Raw genomic sequence first — 14,628 nt, 5'->3', positions numbered from 1 at the left:
CACACCTCCGTCACCCCACACCTCCGTCACCGCACACCTCCGTTCCTCCACACCTCCGTCACCCCACACCTCCATCACCCCACACCTCCGTTCCTCCACACCTCCGTCACCAGTGGCGGACTTAGCAATTTGGGGGCTCAAGGCGAATTTAGCTAGGGGGCCCATCAACATTAATATGCGAGAAATAAGTCAGCTAATCAGGGGGCCCCTACAGTGGGCTGCAGTGGGAGGGGCCCAAGGCAGTTGCCTAGCCACGCCTCTATGCAAAGACCGCCTCTGTCCGTCACTCCACACCTCCGTCCCTCCACACCTCCGTCCCTCCACACCTCCGTTCCTCCACACCTGGCGGTCGGTGGCCATTTGCAACGTAGCAGCCAGCTCTACTTGCCTGTTCTGGGTATCTGTAACCAGGGCTTAATTTGAGCCGGATCCTGCCGGAACAGGATCCGGGAACTCTTTAATTTTGAAGCGTGCGTTCCGGTAACTGTCTGCCTCGATCCGGTAACATTTTATGTTGTCCGCAGGGCTGCCAACTCTCACGTATTGCGTGAGTTACTAGTTCGCTAGCTCTGGCTAGCTCCCCCCCCCCCCCGCTCAACAACTTACGTTCGCCGCCCCCCTCCCCCCCTCGCTCAGGTTAATATGCGTTCCGGCATCGTTTGATTTACAAATTAAACCCTGTCTGTACTGTAACCCACTATGCACATGTATGTTGATGGAGGCCTTTATGGGTTTAGGCGTCTGCGGTCTGGTACGTTCGGTTCCTGTGTATGCAGCAGCCTGTGCTGTGTCCAGTCTACAGGAGGACGCTGTGACCCGTGGGTCTCGCCGGAGAGACCAGCTTTGGATTAAAACCCCGCCGCTATTAACATTCAGAGTCTTTAACATGCACGGATGTTGAAGTGTAGCGGTGGAGGCGTGCGGATATGACCCTAATGCATTATTAATGTAGTGGAGACTGGGGTGGCACAGGGCCGTTAAAATAAGATAATGAAAGGGGGCGTTACCGTGGTAAAGGCTGATTGATGGGAAGGTGTGGAGAAAAGACCTCTGGGTTACAGTCTCCAGGGCGACCTGGAGAGAGGCAGAGTGTGTTCACAAGTGAGATCCTACAGGAACCGCTTGTTTTTTAGTTTAAATGTCCTGAATGTCCCGAGGTTCCTGTATGTCAGGGATCTTTCTACAAATCAAATCTGTACAAATCAAAGGTACTGGCACCCATAACTATGATGAAATGAAAGCTAATGTTCCCACTGTGCTAACGAGCCTTATTTAGTCTTTATCTAACAATTATGTCTTTAGGTTCTCTTAACTGCTTTATTTTGGGGCTGGTTTATTTGTAAGTACAAAGTACAAACCAAACATTCAGGTCAGCAGATCAAAGTGACTCACTTCCACAGACACAAAAGCAAGCATTCTGACACACACACACACACACACACACACACACACACACACACACACACACACACACACACACACACACACACACACACACACACACACACACACACACACACACACATTCAAATGTTTCCTGAAATGTTCTTTGGCTCTCCAAGTCTGACCAGTGCCTTTATAGCTCACAAATCTTTTTGTAAAATCAACAAAACACCATTTGCTTCCTACCCCAGAGATTTCTAGTTCTTTGCGAGTTCTGAGGGCTTTAGGCCCTAGTTTGGAACATCTCAGATCTCAGTGCGGTATTCTGCCTTTAAGTATTAATGCCAAAAGGCTCCATCTACAGGCAATGTCTGCCCCAGGCTAACAGGGTATCTTATCTGGTTTTGCTACAGACTCACAATGAATAAACTTAGAAATAACTAAATCAACAATAATTAAACAACTCATCAACATTTAAAACTCCTCGAATGCCCTCTGTTTGAGTTTATATGGGGAGTTCTAGTCTGTGTGTGATTACATTGGTGTAACTTGGGAGCATGACACTTCAGATACATCTGCCTTTTAGAAGGACTTGAATAGGTCCTCGGTGTTCAAGATCACCCGGCCAGCCCAGTCTAGCCCAGCCCGGCCCAGCCCGGCCCAGCCCGGCCCTTATTTCTGCAGTATCGCTGATTAAAGTGTGTTCTTATCTCACAGATGGCCGCAGCGGCCCCGGACGGCCTGGCTTCTGTCAGTACGATCGGCAACGGGCCTTTGTCCTAAATGACTTCTTTGGTGCGATAACTCTGTGGAGAAGCTTGTCGCAGACCCAGCCCTCATGGGGCAAGACTGCCGTCGGGGGGGCAAGACTGTTGCGAGGCAAGACTGCCGTCGGGGGGCAAGACTGCCGTCGGGGGGCAAGACTGCCGTCGGGGGGCAAGACTGCCGTTGCGGGACCTTTGTGCTCAGAGGGCACAAAGAGAAAGTTGCGGTTCCGCACGGCCGAGCCGTCTTGTCTGTACGCTGTGCCGTCTCTTAAGCTGTCAGCCGAGCTTCAGATTAGAGAGGTGACAGAGAGCGCTCTGCCACTGACGTTTCCCTCGTTTCACAGGACAAATTACCAACGTATACAGCTTGTAGCCTTCTGGAATGCGAGAGTTTCCTTTTCAAAAGCTCTTTTAAGTCTTTCGTTGGAAAATAGTGGGAATATTTTATTCTCGGGAGGTAATCGGCAGGCGCAGTTCGATTCATTTGGCTACATCAAGCGAAGTGTAGTTGGCGTGGTCTGGTCATTCATGTGTGGAGTTACTATAAAGTCTGAATGTCTCGTCTTTCAAGGTGCCACATTCGGGTGATCGACACGTTCGGGACGGAACCCGCTTATAATCACGAGGAATACGCCACCTTACATGGCTACAGGACCAACTGGGGCTACTGGAATCTCAACTCCAGACAGTATATGACCATGTTTCGTAAGTATGCTGTTAACGTAAGTGCTAGTTTAATACGGATACTGATACTTTTCATTTTAATTTGTAATTATTATTTTTGAATTGTAAATATCTATATTACTCACAGTGATGTTATATATCATAAGGTAATAGGTAGTAGGTAATACGTAAATAAATGAAGCAGCTAGCTCGTTGGCAGTGAAGTCAGAGCCAGCAGCAACACAATATTCACAAAGGCCATGGAGAGCAGCAGGTCTCAATGTCGCCGCCCTTCTGTTAACATACTGTTGTGCCCTTAATCTAGTACTGCAGCTACTGCAGTCACCCTAACCTTCATCCTCTCTGCCTCTTCCTCACTCATTTCCATCCTGAAAATGAGTGAGGAAGAATATTTTACATTATATGTGTACATTTTTTGTGTATTTTTTTCCAGCCACATGGAAAATCACCCATTTATAATTGACACTTGTGTCAGCCAGTGCGATCAAACTTCTGCTCACATCTGATTCCCACGGGCAGACTTGCGTAGGTGCTGGTGGGCAGGAGTTTGTAGGAAGAAGCTTGTGCGTAGTATGATGTGTAGACGTGTGTGCGTGTGTGTGTGTGTGTGTGTGTGCGCGCGCGTGTGTGTGTGTGTGTAGAGAAAGCCTGTCTTCATTGACAGCTTGCATGTGTGCTTTTCTGAGAAGCGCAATGGGTCTCTGTGGACCTGCAGTGGCTGGTTGGATCTTTTGCCCCTGACTCTGGTCACACTCCAGTTGTTCACGGCTCATTCTGTGTCACCTGCCTTACTGACAGTCCCACTGTTGCTAACAGACAGACACCCTCCCAAACACACACACACACACACACTGAAACTAATGTCACTTGAAATAGAAAAAAATGGAAAGAAGCTGGAAATGCAAGAGGTTTCACACTCTTTAAATCAAACTGTTTATGGAATCTAAGAGTCAGAAATACTTGCAGTGTTGATTTACTGTAAACAAGCAAACAACAATTCCGTAACCAAAAGACAAACTAGTCGCACCTACAGGGAACTTTCAGCAGTCTGAAGGGTGGGTGCACACTGCTCAGTAAAAATGAATCGGCAGTGCGGTGAGGATCAAGAATCCACTGACAGAAGAGGAGAGCCACCTTTAAAAGTGCTGTTGGAAATGATAAAAAGCACTGGAGTCTCGGTTCACAGCGAGCCAGGATTGCAGCTCTTGGTATCCGGGGCGTCTTGAAAGAATTTGCTTCGGGAATCTAGCATACCAACTTTTACACAGTGAGCTGACTGTGGTCTCGCCCGTCTTTTGCGACAGCCCACACTCCGGATAACTCGTTCATGGGGTTCGTGTCCGAGGAGCTGAACGAGACGGAGAGGCACAGGGTGCAGAAGAGCAAAGTCAACAACGTGGCGGTTGTGTACGGCAAGGAGGCCAGCATGTGGAAGGTGAGGACAGCCCTCGAAATAGAACCGCCGACCCAAAAACAGAGCAGCCTCCCGATCTCGCTCTGGAGCCTTCTGACAACACTGCTTGGGAAAAGATACATTTCATAAAATATCTCCCTACCAGCTCAGACGCAGCTCAACTCAAGTTTTTATTTCGAGCGCTAGGACCGATTTTAATACTTAGGCTACAAGACAAAATCATTTACTTTACACTACACATGGGTTTTTCCTAAAGCCTCTTAACTACACAAAGACACAATTCTGACTTTTACAATGATTTTAACCCTTCAGTGCGTCAGGGGACAAGCGGGCCAAGAGTATCGTATATTTTCTTTCTTATATACCTCAGTTAGCACTACAAGCCCCACTGTCGATACTCGCTAATAGAATTTACGCAGCTAATTGTTTAACGACAGCTATGACCTAACAAGCTTCCACTCTCCAAACACAATACGAGTCTGTGGAGGCCCTTCCAGGCTGCTAGATAGCTTTATCTGTTCACAGAGCCTGAGATAAAGTTGAAGGATCTGCCTTTAATTAAGAGCCGGTTTACTCTCCGCTCTGCTGCATTGTTCTGTGGGCTGTTTGACGAAGATCTCTTGTGGAGAGCCGTCTCATGCAAAACCCAGAGCATTCCACTTATTTCAAGACTGCGTCAAATTGAGTAATTAGTTTCCAAGTCAGACATTATTTAGGTGCAGATTTTAAGAAGAGGAGAAAGAGGAGGTTTTGTTTAACCTGCCTCCCCTCTCCTCTCTTCTCCTCCCCTCTCCTTTCCATCCTGGAACGGTTGACCTGGATACAGCTTCAGGTGAGTCTGCTGCCACACGTCTTTTTGCCATCTTGCTGGTCATGTCCATTTTTGATGCATTTCCTCATGATTGAGAAACATTTTTAGTTCCAGCTCCCATTTTCATTTTCTGTCACACTGAACATTCTTTGCCCAGAGGCAACAACTATACACAGTGTATTTCTGTCCACTATGATTGACACAGAGATTTTGTTTTTTTTTTAAGTCTGTTTTGATGGCTTGCTGCTCTTTACCATGGCTGTGCATTCGCCTCAGGTTGTGGCTACCTTCTAGTGCAATTTACGTTGATCGATAAGCTTTCTTGGAGCAGGCGTTCTTACTGAAATGGGTCAGGGAGCTGAGGTTTTCTGGCTTTTAGAGGGAACTGGATTGATTTCTGCGTTGTTGACTCTGGCCCTGTAATCGGAACCGCTGATTGTCTCGTTCGTGCCGATGATGCTACCACATTTTTGTTTTCTCTCGACCGCAAACAGCAGAGCTCAGCGTTTTGATTTCACCGACAGTAAATTGTTGGCACCTGTACGTGGAAGGAGTCTCAGACGGAGGAGACCTTCTTACACTGTATGCATGAAGACCTCTTCATCAATGTCCACCAGCCATTGTTTTCCTATCCATCATTTTCCATGCCCCGTCTTTTGTCTTCATCACAGTCCTTTCTACTTAAGGTCCTAATTTCTCTCTCCTCTCTCACATATCTTTACACCTTCTCTCCCTCCCTCCTCTTTCCATTTCCCCGTATTCTCTTTATTCATTATTCTCCTGTGCCATGCACCTCTTCACTTTACTTTCCATTTTATACTTTTATATTAATTTTCCTTTCCTCTTATTCCTTTCATCCCAGAGTTCCTGTAACCCCTTTTTGTTTTCAGACTTTATTATTCTATCATTATTTCCCCTTCTCTCTCTCTCTCTCTCTCTCTCTCTCTCTCTCTCTCTCATTTTCTGTTCTTCGCCCCCACCCTAACCCCACTACCATACAGTAAACCACAGACTTTAACAGAAGATAGTGAGCAGGAGGTGAATGTCAGATGGGTTTGGTTATAATGTGGACAGCTGTTGGAGGCACTGAACACCCAACCACATGCCCAGCTACAGCATTCTGGGTCCGGCACGCTCATTCTGTCCAATTATTTCAATTGCAGATTCCACACATGTTGCCCTTCTGTTCACCTGCAGGGACTTTGTGTGTATGAAGGCAGGTGTGTGTGTGCGGGAGTCTGCAACTAAATAACATTTATTTGTTTTCATTGTAGTAGCACTTTCCCGCTGGCTAAGCTGTAAGCTTTACTAGACTCAAAGATAAAATGACTGCTTAGAAGCCATTTACGTCTTGTTAAAGTAATTATGAGTGTCTCAAGCCATCAGTTCTGTTTGTCTGAGGTCTTTCTCCTCTGCGCAGCTGTTAATTTTGTATTTCCCATTTGTATAATTGCATAAATCAAGAGAAGGCCTTCAGTTTAGTGCACCAGATTGCAAATGCCTCAGATTATTGTCACCCTTTAGCCAGGCAGTCACAGCGCGGTGTAAACCTTCTCTTAGGACTCCAGCTTGGATTAATAAGATCTGTTTGACAAGTCCTTGAGCCCAAGCTTAGACCAAAGTGGCTATGTGCTGCTATTAGTGTCAGTTGACGGAGGTCTTCGTACCGCCATGTAAATGTGTGGTGACAGGAGAGAGTCACCAGAAGAGAAGCTTCTCGTTTCAGTCCTCGGTAGTTGAGGCCTTCAGCGCCTGCCTTCACCTGGGCAACATTTTCTTTGCCTTTAATTCTTCCTGTCTTGTGCAGTTAGTGCTGGAGATAATCTTCTAATTGGCTTGGAAAATCTTTGCCGAGGAAGCTATCGATCCCCCTGGCCTCCAATTACAGCTACAGGCCGCACAGTGCAATAAGTGTTAAGCTTCTTAGCAGCACCCTGGAACACAGTAGCGAGGCCTTGATCGTACACATAGCACTTGCAAGGGTTTCGATTGTGACTCCCAAACAAACTTGTGCCACTGGCCCTACCCAGATGGAACCATACATGCATGAACTGAAATCATTTGCATGATTTTAACCTTTGGTTGTCCTCATTGAAATTAGTCACCAGTCAGTTAGCATGCAGGAAGCGTTCCTATACAGTGTGGACACAGAATGGGTTTTGTCTCTTTTTTAAAATCCCTTCTCCCACATTTTGGTTGCTTTAACATTAGCTAAGAGTGTCTGAGAAGAAGCGGAAGACTGTGATGTATTTCTCATAGATTCCTGGTTTAATTCTTTTGCTACTTTGAAAGCCCCTAAATCCTATTATGAGAATGCGCTGTGTGGAGACTTTGACCCAGTGTGGAGGGGCTCACACGTGTTCCTCCTCTTACGGCTAATCCAGAGATACGTGTTCTCGTGTTGAAGGCTGTGCTTCTAATCCCCTCCATTTCCTCACTGGAAAGGCCCCAAGCTGTCCCCAAGATTCAACAGAAGTATCAGAAAGTGTCCCTTAAATTCAGACTCCAGTCGGCATGACGACACAGGGGGCAAGGGAACGGCAAAGGGAATCACTGTAGACATGAGGTGTGTCTCGGCCAGTGCGATTCAGTCATATCCGCAGATTCCCAAAACGTCTTTATCCCTAGCTGCAGGAGCTCACCGCGGTTGGATTTGCCTGCCTGATTCAAATGATGAATGGCTTCATAATTAATCAATTATTTGAATCTGAGGTGAATTTTTCCCCCATAGCTGAGTCGAAGAACCTCTGGCACCTAATACATCTATCTTCTAGTCTCTTCTGCTTACCCCTGCCCTCTGCCGTTATTACTAGCCCGGGCCGCGTTGGAAACCGTTAAAATATGCAAGCATATTGTCCAGAAGCAAACGCCTACTTTACATTCCTGCCACGCTTGCTGCCACAGCGGTTGTCACGAGGAGCAGGTGCAGGCTGAGGTGCTGGCCAGATCTTTGATGTGTCACCAGGTGACATTTAGAAGGTTTGGAAACGTAACCCTAGGCCTGTGCGTGGTGGGTCTCTCTCCGCTGTGGTTCAGAGGACAATATAGGCTATAGCCATTCGGTCCTTGCTTTAAATGCGTGGCAATTTAAGAATCTGTTTGGATGATATTTAAGAATGTGTCAGTACATACTGATGTTAATATAAAGTAAATGTGTACTACAGAGGCCGGTGTGGAGTCTCACTGCGGTCTGTTTCTAACACCTGTGTGGATCTCGGTGTTCACCTCCATTTGTGGTACATGGGTGCACATCTGGACCACCTCAGATCACTACTCCCCATCCCATTAAGTCAGTGTGTCCTGTGTTTGGTTGGTGCAAAGTCCCCTGATTGGTTAATTTGAATTGACGTTTCTCCTTCATGGACATTTTAGAGCATCAACATCAGAATGTTTGTGGTTATTGAGGCACGGGCGTCTGGGCTGTATCAGATGCATATGTGCAATTTCCAGGGCAAGGAGAAGTTCCTGCAGATCCTCCATCGCTATATGGAGATACATGGGACTGTGTACTATGAGACACAGCGCCCCCCGGAGGTGCCTGCCTTTGTTAAGAACCATGGACTTCTTCCCCAACAAGAACTACAGCAACTCCTGCGCAAAGCTAAGGTAATGTCTTACACTTTCAGAGTCCACGTCCTGATCACCCTGATGGCTCAATCAGGATGTAGTGAATTTAGTGAATGCATGACGATCTTGTAAATTTTGTTATATATTATTGTATACCTATACAGAGCCGGAGTGGCTAATCGGGAGATTCGGGAGGATTCCCAATGGGCCGGCTCATGTCAGTCTCTAGTTTGGGCCGATTGGGAGGGAAAAATAATTTTGGGCCGGATTTGGACATGAAACTCCCGGGCTGAAAAAGTGTCCCACTCCGGCCCTGTACCTATACATTATTATATATGCTAATTTTTTTATTAATTCCCTACAGCTATTCATTGGTTTTGGTTTTCCCTACGAAGGACCTGCCCCCTTAGAAGCAATAGCCAATGGATGCATTTATTTGCAGCCCAAGTTTCATCCTCCCCACAGTTCACTCAATCATGAGTTTTTCAGGGGGAAACCTACGTCCAGACAGGTGAGTCATCCCTGTAAGATACAAATTACCCTAATCGTCCAAGTGATCCCTAAGTTTCTACGTAATGTTAACTGTTAGCATGTTACACTGCTAGCATAATTTATCGTATAGCAATTATGCTAAGTGGCTTCTGTAACTTTCATTCATTTCAAATTTCAACATAATGAAATTATTTTTGATTTAAATAGGGCTATGTCTAACCCTCTAACCCTTGCAACCCTCTGTCCCTCTGGGAATATTATAAAATGATGTTCTTTTCCCTGTGAATTCGTAACTGTTCCCAGCAGAACCTAGTCGGTGAAGTACACAGCTTTGACAGGCTAGCTTAGGACAGAGGCTAGCAGACGTGTGTGCTGAATACTTATCAAAGACCTGTCATAATAGTCTGTAAATTTTTCTGTTATTCAAGACTACAGAACGCATGACTTATAGTGACCACATTTTGGACAGCTGGGGATTGAACCTTTATAGTGTTGTTTTTTATAGAAAAATATAGTGTTCTCACAGATGTGCTCAAGTACAATTTCAATGCTATTTGAATTTCAACCGCTACGCGTGTGAAGCCTGTACAGATTGTGGGTCAGGAATATACGTTGTTAATTTGTTGCAGGTGTGGTCTCAGCACCCCTATGCTGAGCAGTATATTGGACGACCACACGTCATGACTGTAGACTACAACAACTCTGAGGAGTTTGAGACTGCAGTCCAGGAGATCATGAGAGCGAAGGTGATGTCACAGCTCATTGTTACATGCAGGATAGTTGCATTAAAAAACGTGGCTGATTATTGTAAGTGGATATCTTTAGGTTACATATCTATGTTCCATCTATGGCCATTGGTATCTAGCCACTTCTCACTAAAAACAATTAAATTTGCAGTAATTCTTATACAATACTTCCACTCTATTATTTAATTATAGTGGTACTATATTGTAATTTCTTCTGAAATAATGCTTATACTGATAATTGCTTATTAATTGAACCACTTATAGCATTCAAGAACAAAGTATTCTAAAAGCATATTTACTTGGAAGGACTGAGAATCCATTCTTGCTCAATCATCAAGCATAAAACTGTTAGCATGCATTAGACATAAAATTCAGAAATACACTTTACAAAATTAGTATTTGTTGTTTAATGTGTGACAACACTTCTTGTTTGTGTTTATTCATACGGAAAAATGGTGGTGCAGTTTCAGAAATGTGCTGAGAAATCTATGTGGAAATCTATACGCTTCCAATTGGCTTTTTTAGTTTTTTTGTTGTATTTTGTTTGTTTTTTTTTTTTAGAATGTGGCTCTATCTCAATTGATTACAGATGTTCCAGCTGAGAGACCAATGAGATTTAACCATTATGTGTCTATTATTTGCTGATGTCCTTCTTTTGAATGAGTTGTTGAAATAATTAATGCACCTCATTCATTGTAAATAAGATTTCGATGAGATCAGCCTCAGTCTGATTACTGTGTAATGGAAGTGTTTATAAAATGGGGCTTTACTCCAGATTAGCTCTTAGAATGATTTATAATGGAATAAAAAGCTCCTTACAAACATAGGATTATTCTTTTGCAGGTCTTTGCTGCTGTCATCTTTGCTGCTGTCATAGATTCATAACCAGCAATTTCACAGACATACAGGCTCAGATGAGATATTTCAGTCTTGTAGTCTTTCGGCTGTACTGTGTTTTCCCTTTATTGAACCACTCACCTGATTAATGTGAGCAGTTGGTTTAATTATCTCACCTGCTCCATTAAGGACTAACTAAAATCCAGCTAAAATTGTCCCTAACTGACCAGAGAAACACATTTGCCAGGCCCTCCCTGTGTCGTCCCATCACATGTCTGTCAGAATCTTGGGTGGAGGAGGTAATGGTGTTGGGTGTGGGTGGAGGTGGGTGGAGGGAGTGGGGGCTAGCGGTGGAAAGCATTAATTAGCCGCATGGGGCCCACATAACCCCTCTCTGCGCGTGAACGACGTGCCAATCGATCCTGGCGCGGCTGGGCTCCTGGCGCCACTGGGCTCATCGATCGAAGCCCCGTCGCAGGCGGACGGGTTCTGGTGGAGCGGTGCTGGCGGACCAGTTCTGGTGGACCAGTGCTAGTGGACCGGTGCTGGTGGAGCTGCATGAACGCATGACTCCGGCTGAAGCTAAACATTTGAGAGAGCCGAGCGAGGCAGAACCCAGAGATATGGGGGCACTGTTGTGAAAATGTGACTATAAAGTACACGTTGATTGTAATGGAACCTGTGCACTAAGTATTAGAGGAAATCTCTTCAAAATAATGAAGGAAAGGCCAAACAGCCAGTCTGTGAATTTGATGAACTATATATTTTATGTAGTAATAAAAATAGTGCTATTTTATTATAGTACTATTCTAATATGTTTGTAAAGAAATAATTGATTTTTGCTTGGATGGAACACTAAGTAAAGATCCTTATGTATAGACGTATAGCAGTGTGTGTTAATAGCCTGTGAGCATAAATGCAAGGGGTGTGAAGTGAAGTGAGAGAGAGAGAGAGAGAGAGAGAGAGAGAGAGAGAGAGAGAGAGAGAGAAAGCTCTCTAAACCTTTTCGATGTTGTCAAACATGTTCAAGCTCAGTGGGTGTGTGCTTAGTGTGTGTGTCTGTGTGAAATTATATCAAGCATGTGAAGTACATGTGCTTCAGTGACGTTCAGTTCACCATAGCCATCACAAAATACAAACACAAACGTGCACCTTATATGTAAACTTACATAGAAAATGAGTTCAGTGGCTATGCTGTCCGCACACACACAAACACCTGAGCCCCAAACGAATATTTCTGCTCTTTCAAATAAAAACATATGAAACCCATAGCTTTTGCAAAAAGCACTTTACCTTGTCAGGACCAATTTGCTGATCCTCACTAGGTAAGATATCCTGGATAATACCCGTGTTCTCCAGTGTACTGCACAGTCAGGAACACACAAGCACACACACTTTCACCTTTCTGTTAAGTTGGGTACAGTAAAGAGGTGAAGGTAACTGTTAGGTCCTTGGTATATCTTCAAAGAGACCCCTCCTTCACCCGGTACCCTCCTTCACCAACATCCCCTCCTTCACCAACATCCCCTCCTTCACCCAGACCCCTCCTTCACCTGGTTCCCTCCTTCACCAACATCCCCTCCTTCACCCAGACCCCTCCTTCACCTGGTTCCCTCCTTCACCAACATCCCCTCCTTCACCCGGTACCCTCCTTCACCAACATCCCCTCCTTCACCAACATCCCCTCCTTCACCCGGTACCCTCCTTCACCAACATCCCCTCCTTCACCAACATCCCCTCCTTCACCAACATCCCCTCCTTCACCCGGTACCCTCCTTCACCAACATCCCCTCCTTCACCAACATCCCCTCCTTCACCCGGTACCCTCCTTCACCAACATCCCCTCCTTCACCTGGTTCCCTCCTTCACCCGGTTCCCTCCTTCACCAACATCCCCTCCTTCACCAACATCCCCTCCTTCACCAACATCCCCTCCTTCACCCGGTACCCTCCTTCACCAACATCCCCTCCTTCACCAACATCCCCTCCTTCACCCGGTACCCTCCTTCACCAACATCCCCTCCTTCACCAACATCCCCTCCTTCACCCGGTACCCTCCTTCACCAACATCCCCTCCTTCACCTGGTTCCCTCCTTCACCCGGTTCCCTCCTTCACCAACATCCCCTCCTTCACCAACATCCCCTCCTTCACCCGGTTCCCTCCTTCACCAACATCCCCTCCTTCACCAACATCCCCTCCTTCACCAACATCCCCTCCTTCACCCGGTACCCTCCTTCACCAACATCCCCTCCTTCACCAACATCCCCTCCTTCACCCGGTACCCTCCTTCACCAACATCCCCTCCTTCACCTGGTTCCCTCCTTCACCCGGTACCCTCCTTCACCAACATCCCCTCCTTCACCAACATCCCCTCCTTCACCCGGTACCCTCCTTCACCAACATCCCCTCCTTCACCTGGTTCCCTCCTTCACCCGGTACCCTCCTTCACCAACATCCCCTCCTTCACTAACGTCCCCTCCTTCACCAACATCCCCTCCTTCACCCAGTCCCCTCCTTCACCAACATCCCCTCCTTCACCAACATCCCCTCCTTCACCCGGTACCCTCCTTCACCAACATCCCCTCCTTCACCTGGTTCCCTCCTTCACCCGGTTCCCTCCTTCACCAACATCCCCTCCTTCACCAACATCCCCTCCTTCACCAACATCCCCTCCTTCACCAACATCCCCTCCTTCACCCTCCTCCATTGAGCCCTCTCCATAGTTTCCCTCTGTCCTGTGTTGTGTCATTACTGGACATGTGACACATCACACACACCAGAACCTCCACCGTCCATTCACACTTCACACACACCTGAACCTCCACCATCCATTCACACATCACACACACCTGAACCTCCACCATCCATTCACACACCACACACACCAGAACCTCCACCATCCATTCACACACCACACACACCAGAACCTCCACCATCCATTCACACTTCACAGACGTCCATCCTCTCCAGTAAAACATCAATACAAATGTGTTCGTTTCATCCGGTTCATTTGTTTTGCCTCTGCTGTGCTTACTCATGGAAACCCAGCAGATCTTCTTATATTATTTTAGTATTTCTTCACTAATCAGCCATCTTCCAGGTCAAAGGGCCTGTGTTTGTATCACCAGTACAGACACAGCCCACAATCACAGCCACCGTACAGACACAGCCCACAATCACAGCCACCGTACAGACACAGTCCACAGTCACAGTCACCGTACAGACACAGCCCACAATCACAGCCACCGTACAGACACAGCCCACAATCACAGTCACCGTACAGCCCACAGTCACAGTCACAGCCACCGTACAGACACAGCCCACAATCACAGACACAGCCACCGTACAGACACAGCCCACAATCACAGTCACCGTACAGACACAGCCCACAGTCACAGCCACCGTACAGCCCACAGTCACAGTCACAGCCACCGTACAGACACAGCCCACAGTCACAGCCACCGTACAGCCCACAGTCACAGTCACAGCCACCGTACAGACACAGCCCACAATCACAGACACAGCCACCGTACAGACACAGCCCACAATCACAGCCACCGTACAGACACAGCCCACAATCACAGCCACCGTACAGCCCACAGTCACAGTCACAGCCACCGTACAGACACAGCCCACAATCACAGACACAGCCACCGTACAGACACAGCCCATAATCACAGCCACCGTATAGCCCACAGTCACAGCCACCGTACAGACACAGCCCACAATCACAGACACAGCCACCGTACAGACACAGCCCATAATCACAGCCACCGTACAGCCCACAGTCACAGCCACCGTACAGACACAGCCCACAGTCACAGTCACGCTGTACTGGTTGATAGCACTGTGAATCATGCAGGGTCCTACTGTGAGAATTTCCTGCAACCAATTAGCCTCCCTCTTCTTTGTACTATAGTGAGATTG

At 46.7% G+C, this 14,628-nt stretch overlaps 1 protein-coding gene across 1 annotated transcript in view; it reads left to right on the top strand.

The window, feature by feature from the left end:
- Positions 1-14,628, top strand: part of LOC143522123 (alpha-1,6-mannosylglycoprotein 6-beta-N-acetylglucosaminyltransferase B-like) — a 105,581-nt gene that overhangs the window by 86,208 nt on the left and 4,745 nt on the right. The window contains exons 10-14 of the mRNA XM_077015852.1: positions 2,722-2,855; positions 4,139-4,269; positions 8,510-8,665; positions 8,991-9,137; positions 9,748-9,864. Of these exons, the coding sequence (XP_076871967.1) occupies positions 2,722-2,855; positions 4,139-4,269; positions 8,510-8,665; positions 8,991-9,137; positions 9,748-9,864 (685 nt within the window). The remainder of the gene's footprint in view (positions 1-2,721; positions 2,856-4,138; positions 4,270-8,509; positions 8,666-8,990; positions 9,138-9,747; positions 9,865-14,628) is intronic.

Source organism: Brachyhypopomus gauderio, chromosome 8 (genome assembly GCF_052324685.1).
Source record: "Brachyhypopomus gauderio isolate BG-103 chromosome 8, BGAUD_0.2, whole genome shotgun sequence".
NCBI lineage: Eukaryota > Metazoa > Chordata > Actinopteri > Gymnotiformes > Hypopomidae > Brachyhypopomus > Brachyhypopomus gauderio.
The sequence above is the reverse complement of the archived record's forward strand: the minus strand, read 5'-3'. Positions and strand labels throughout refer to the sequence as shown.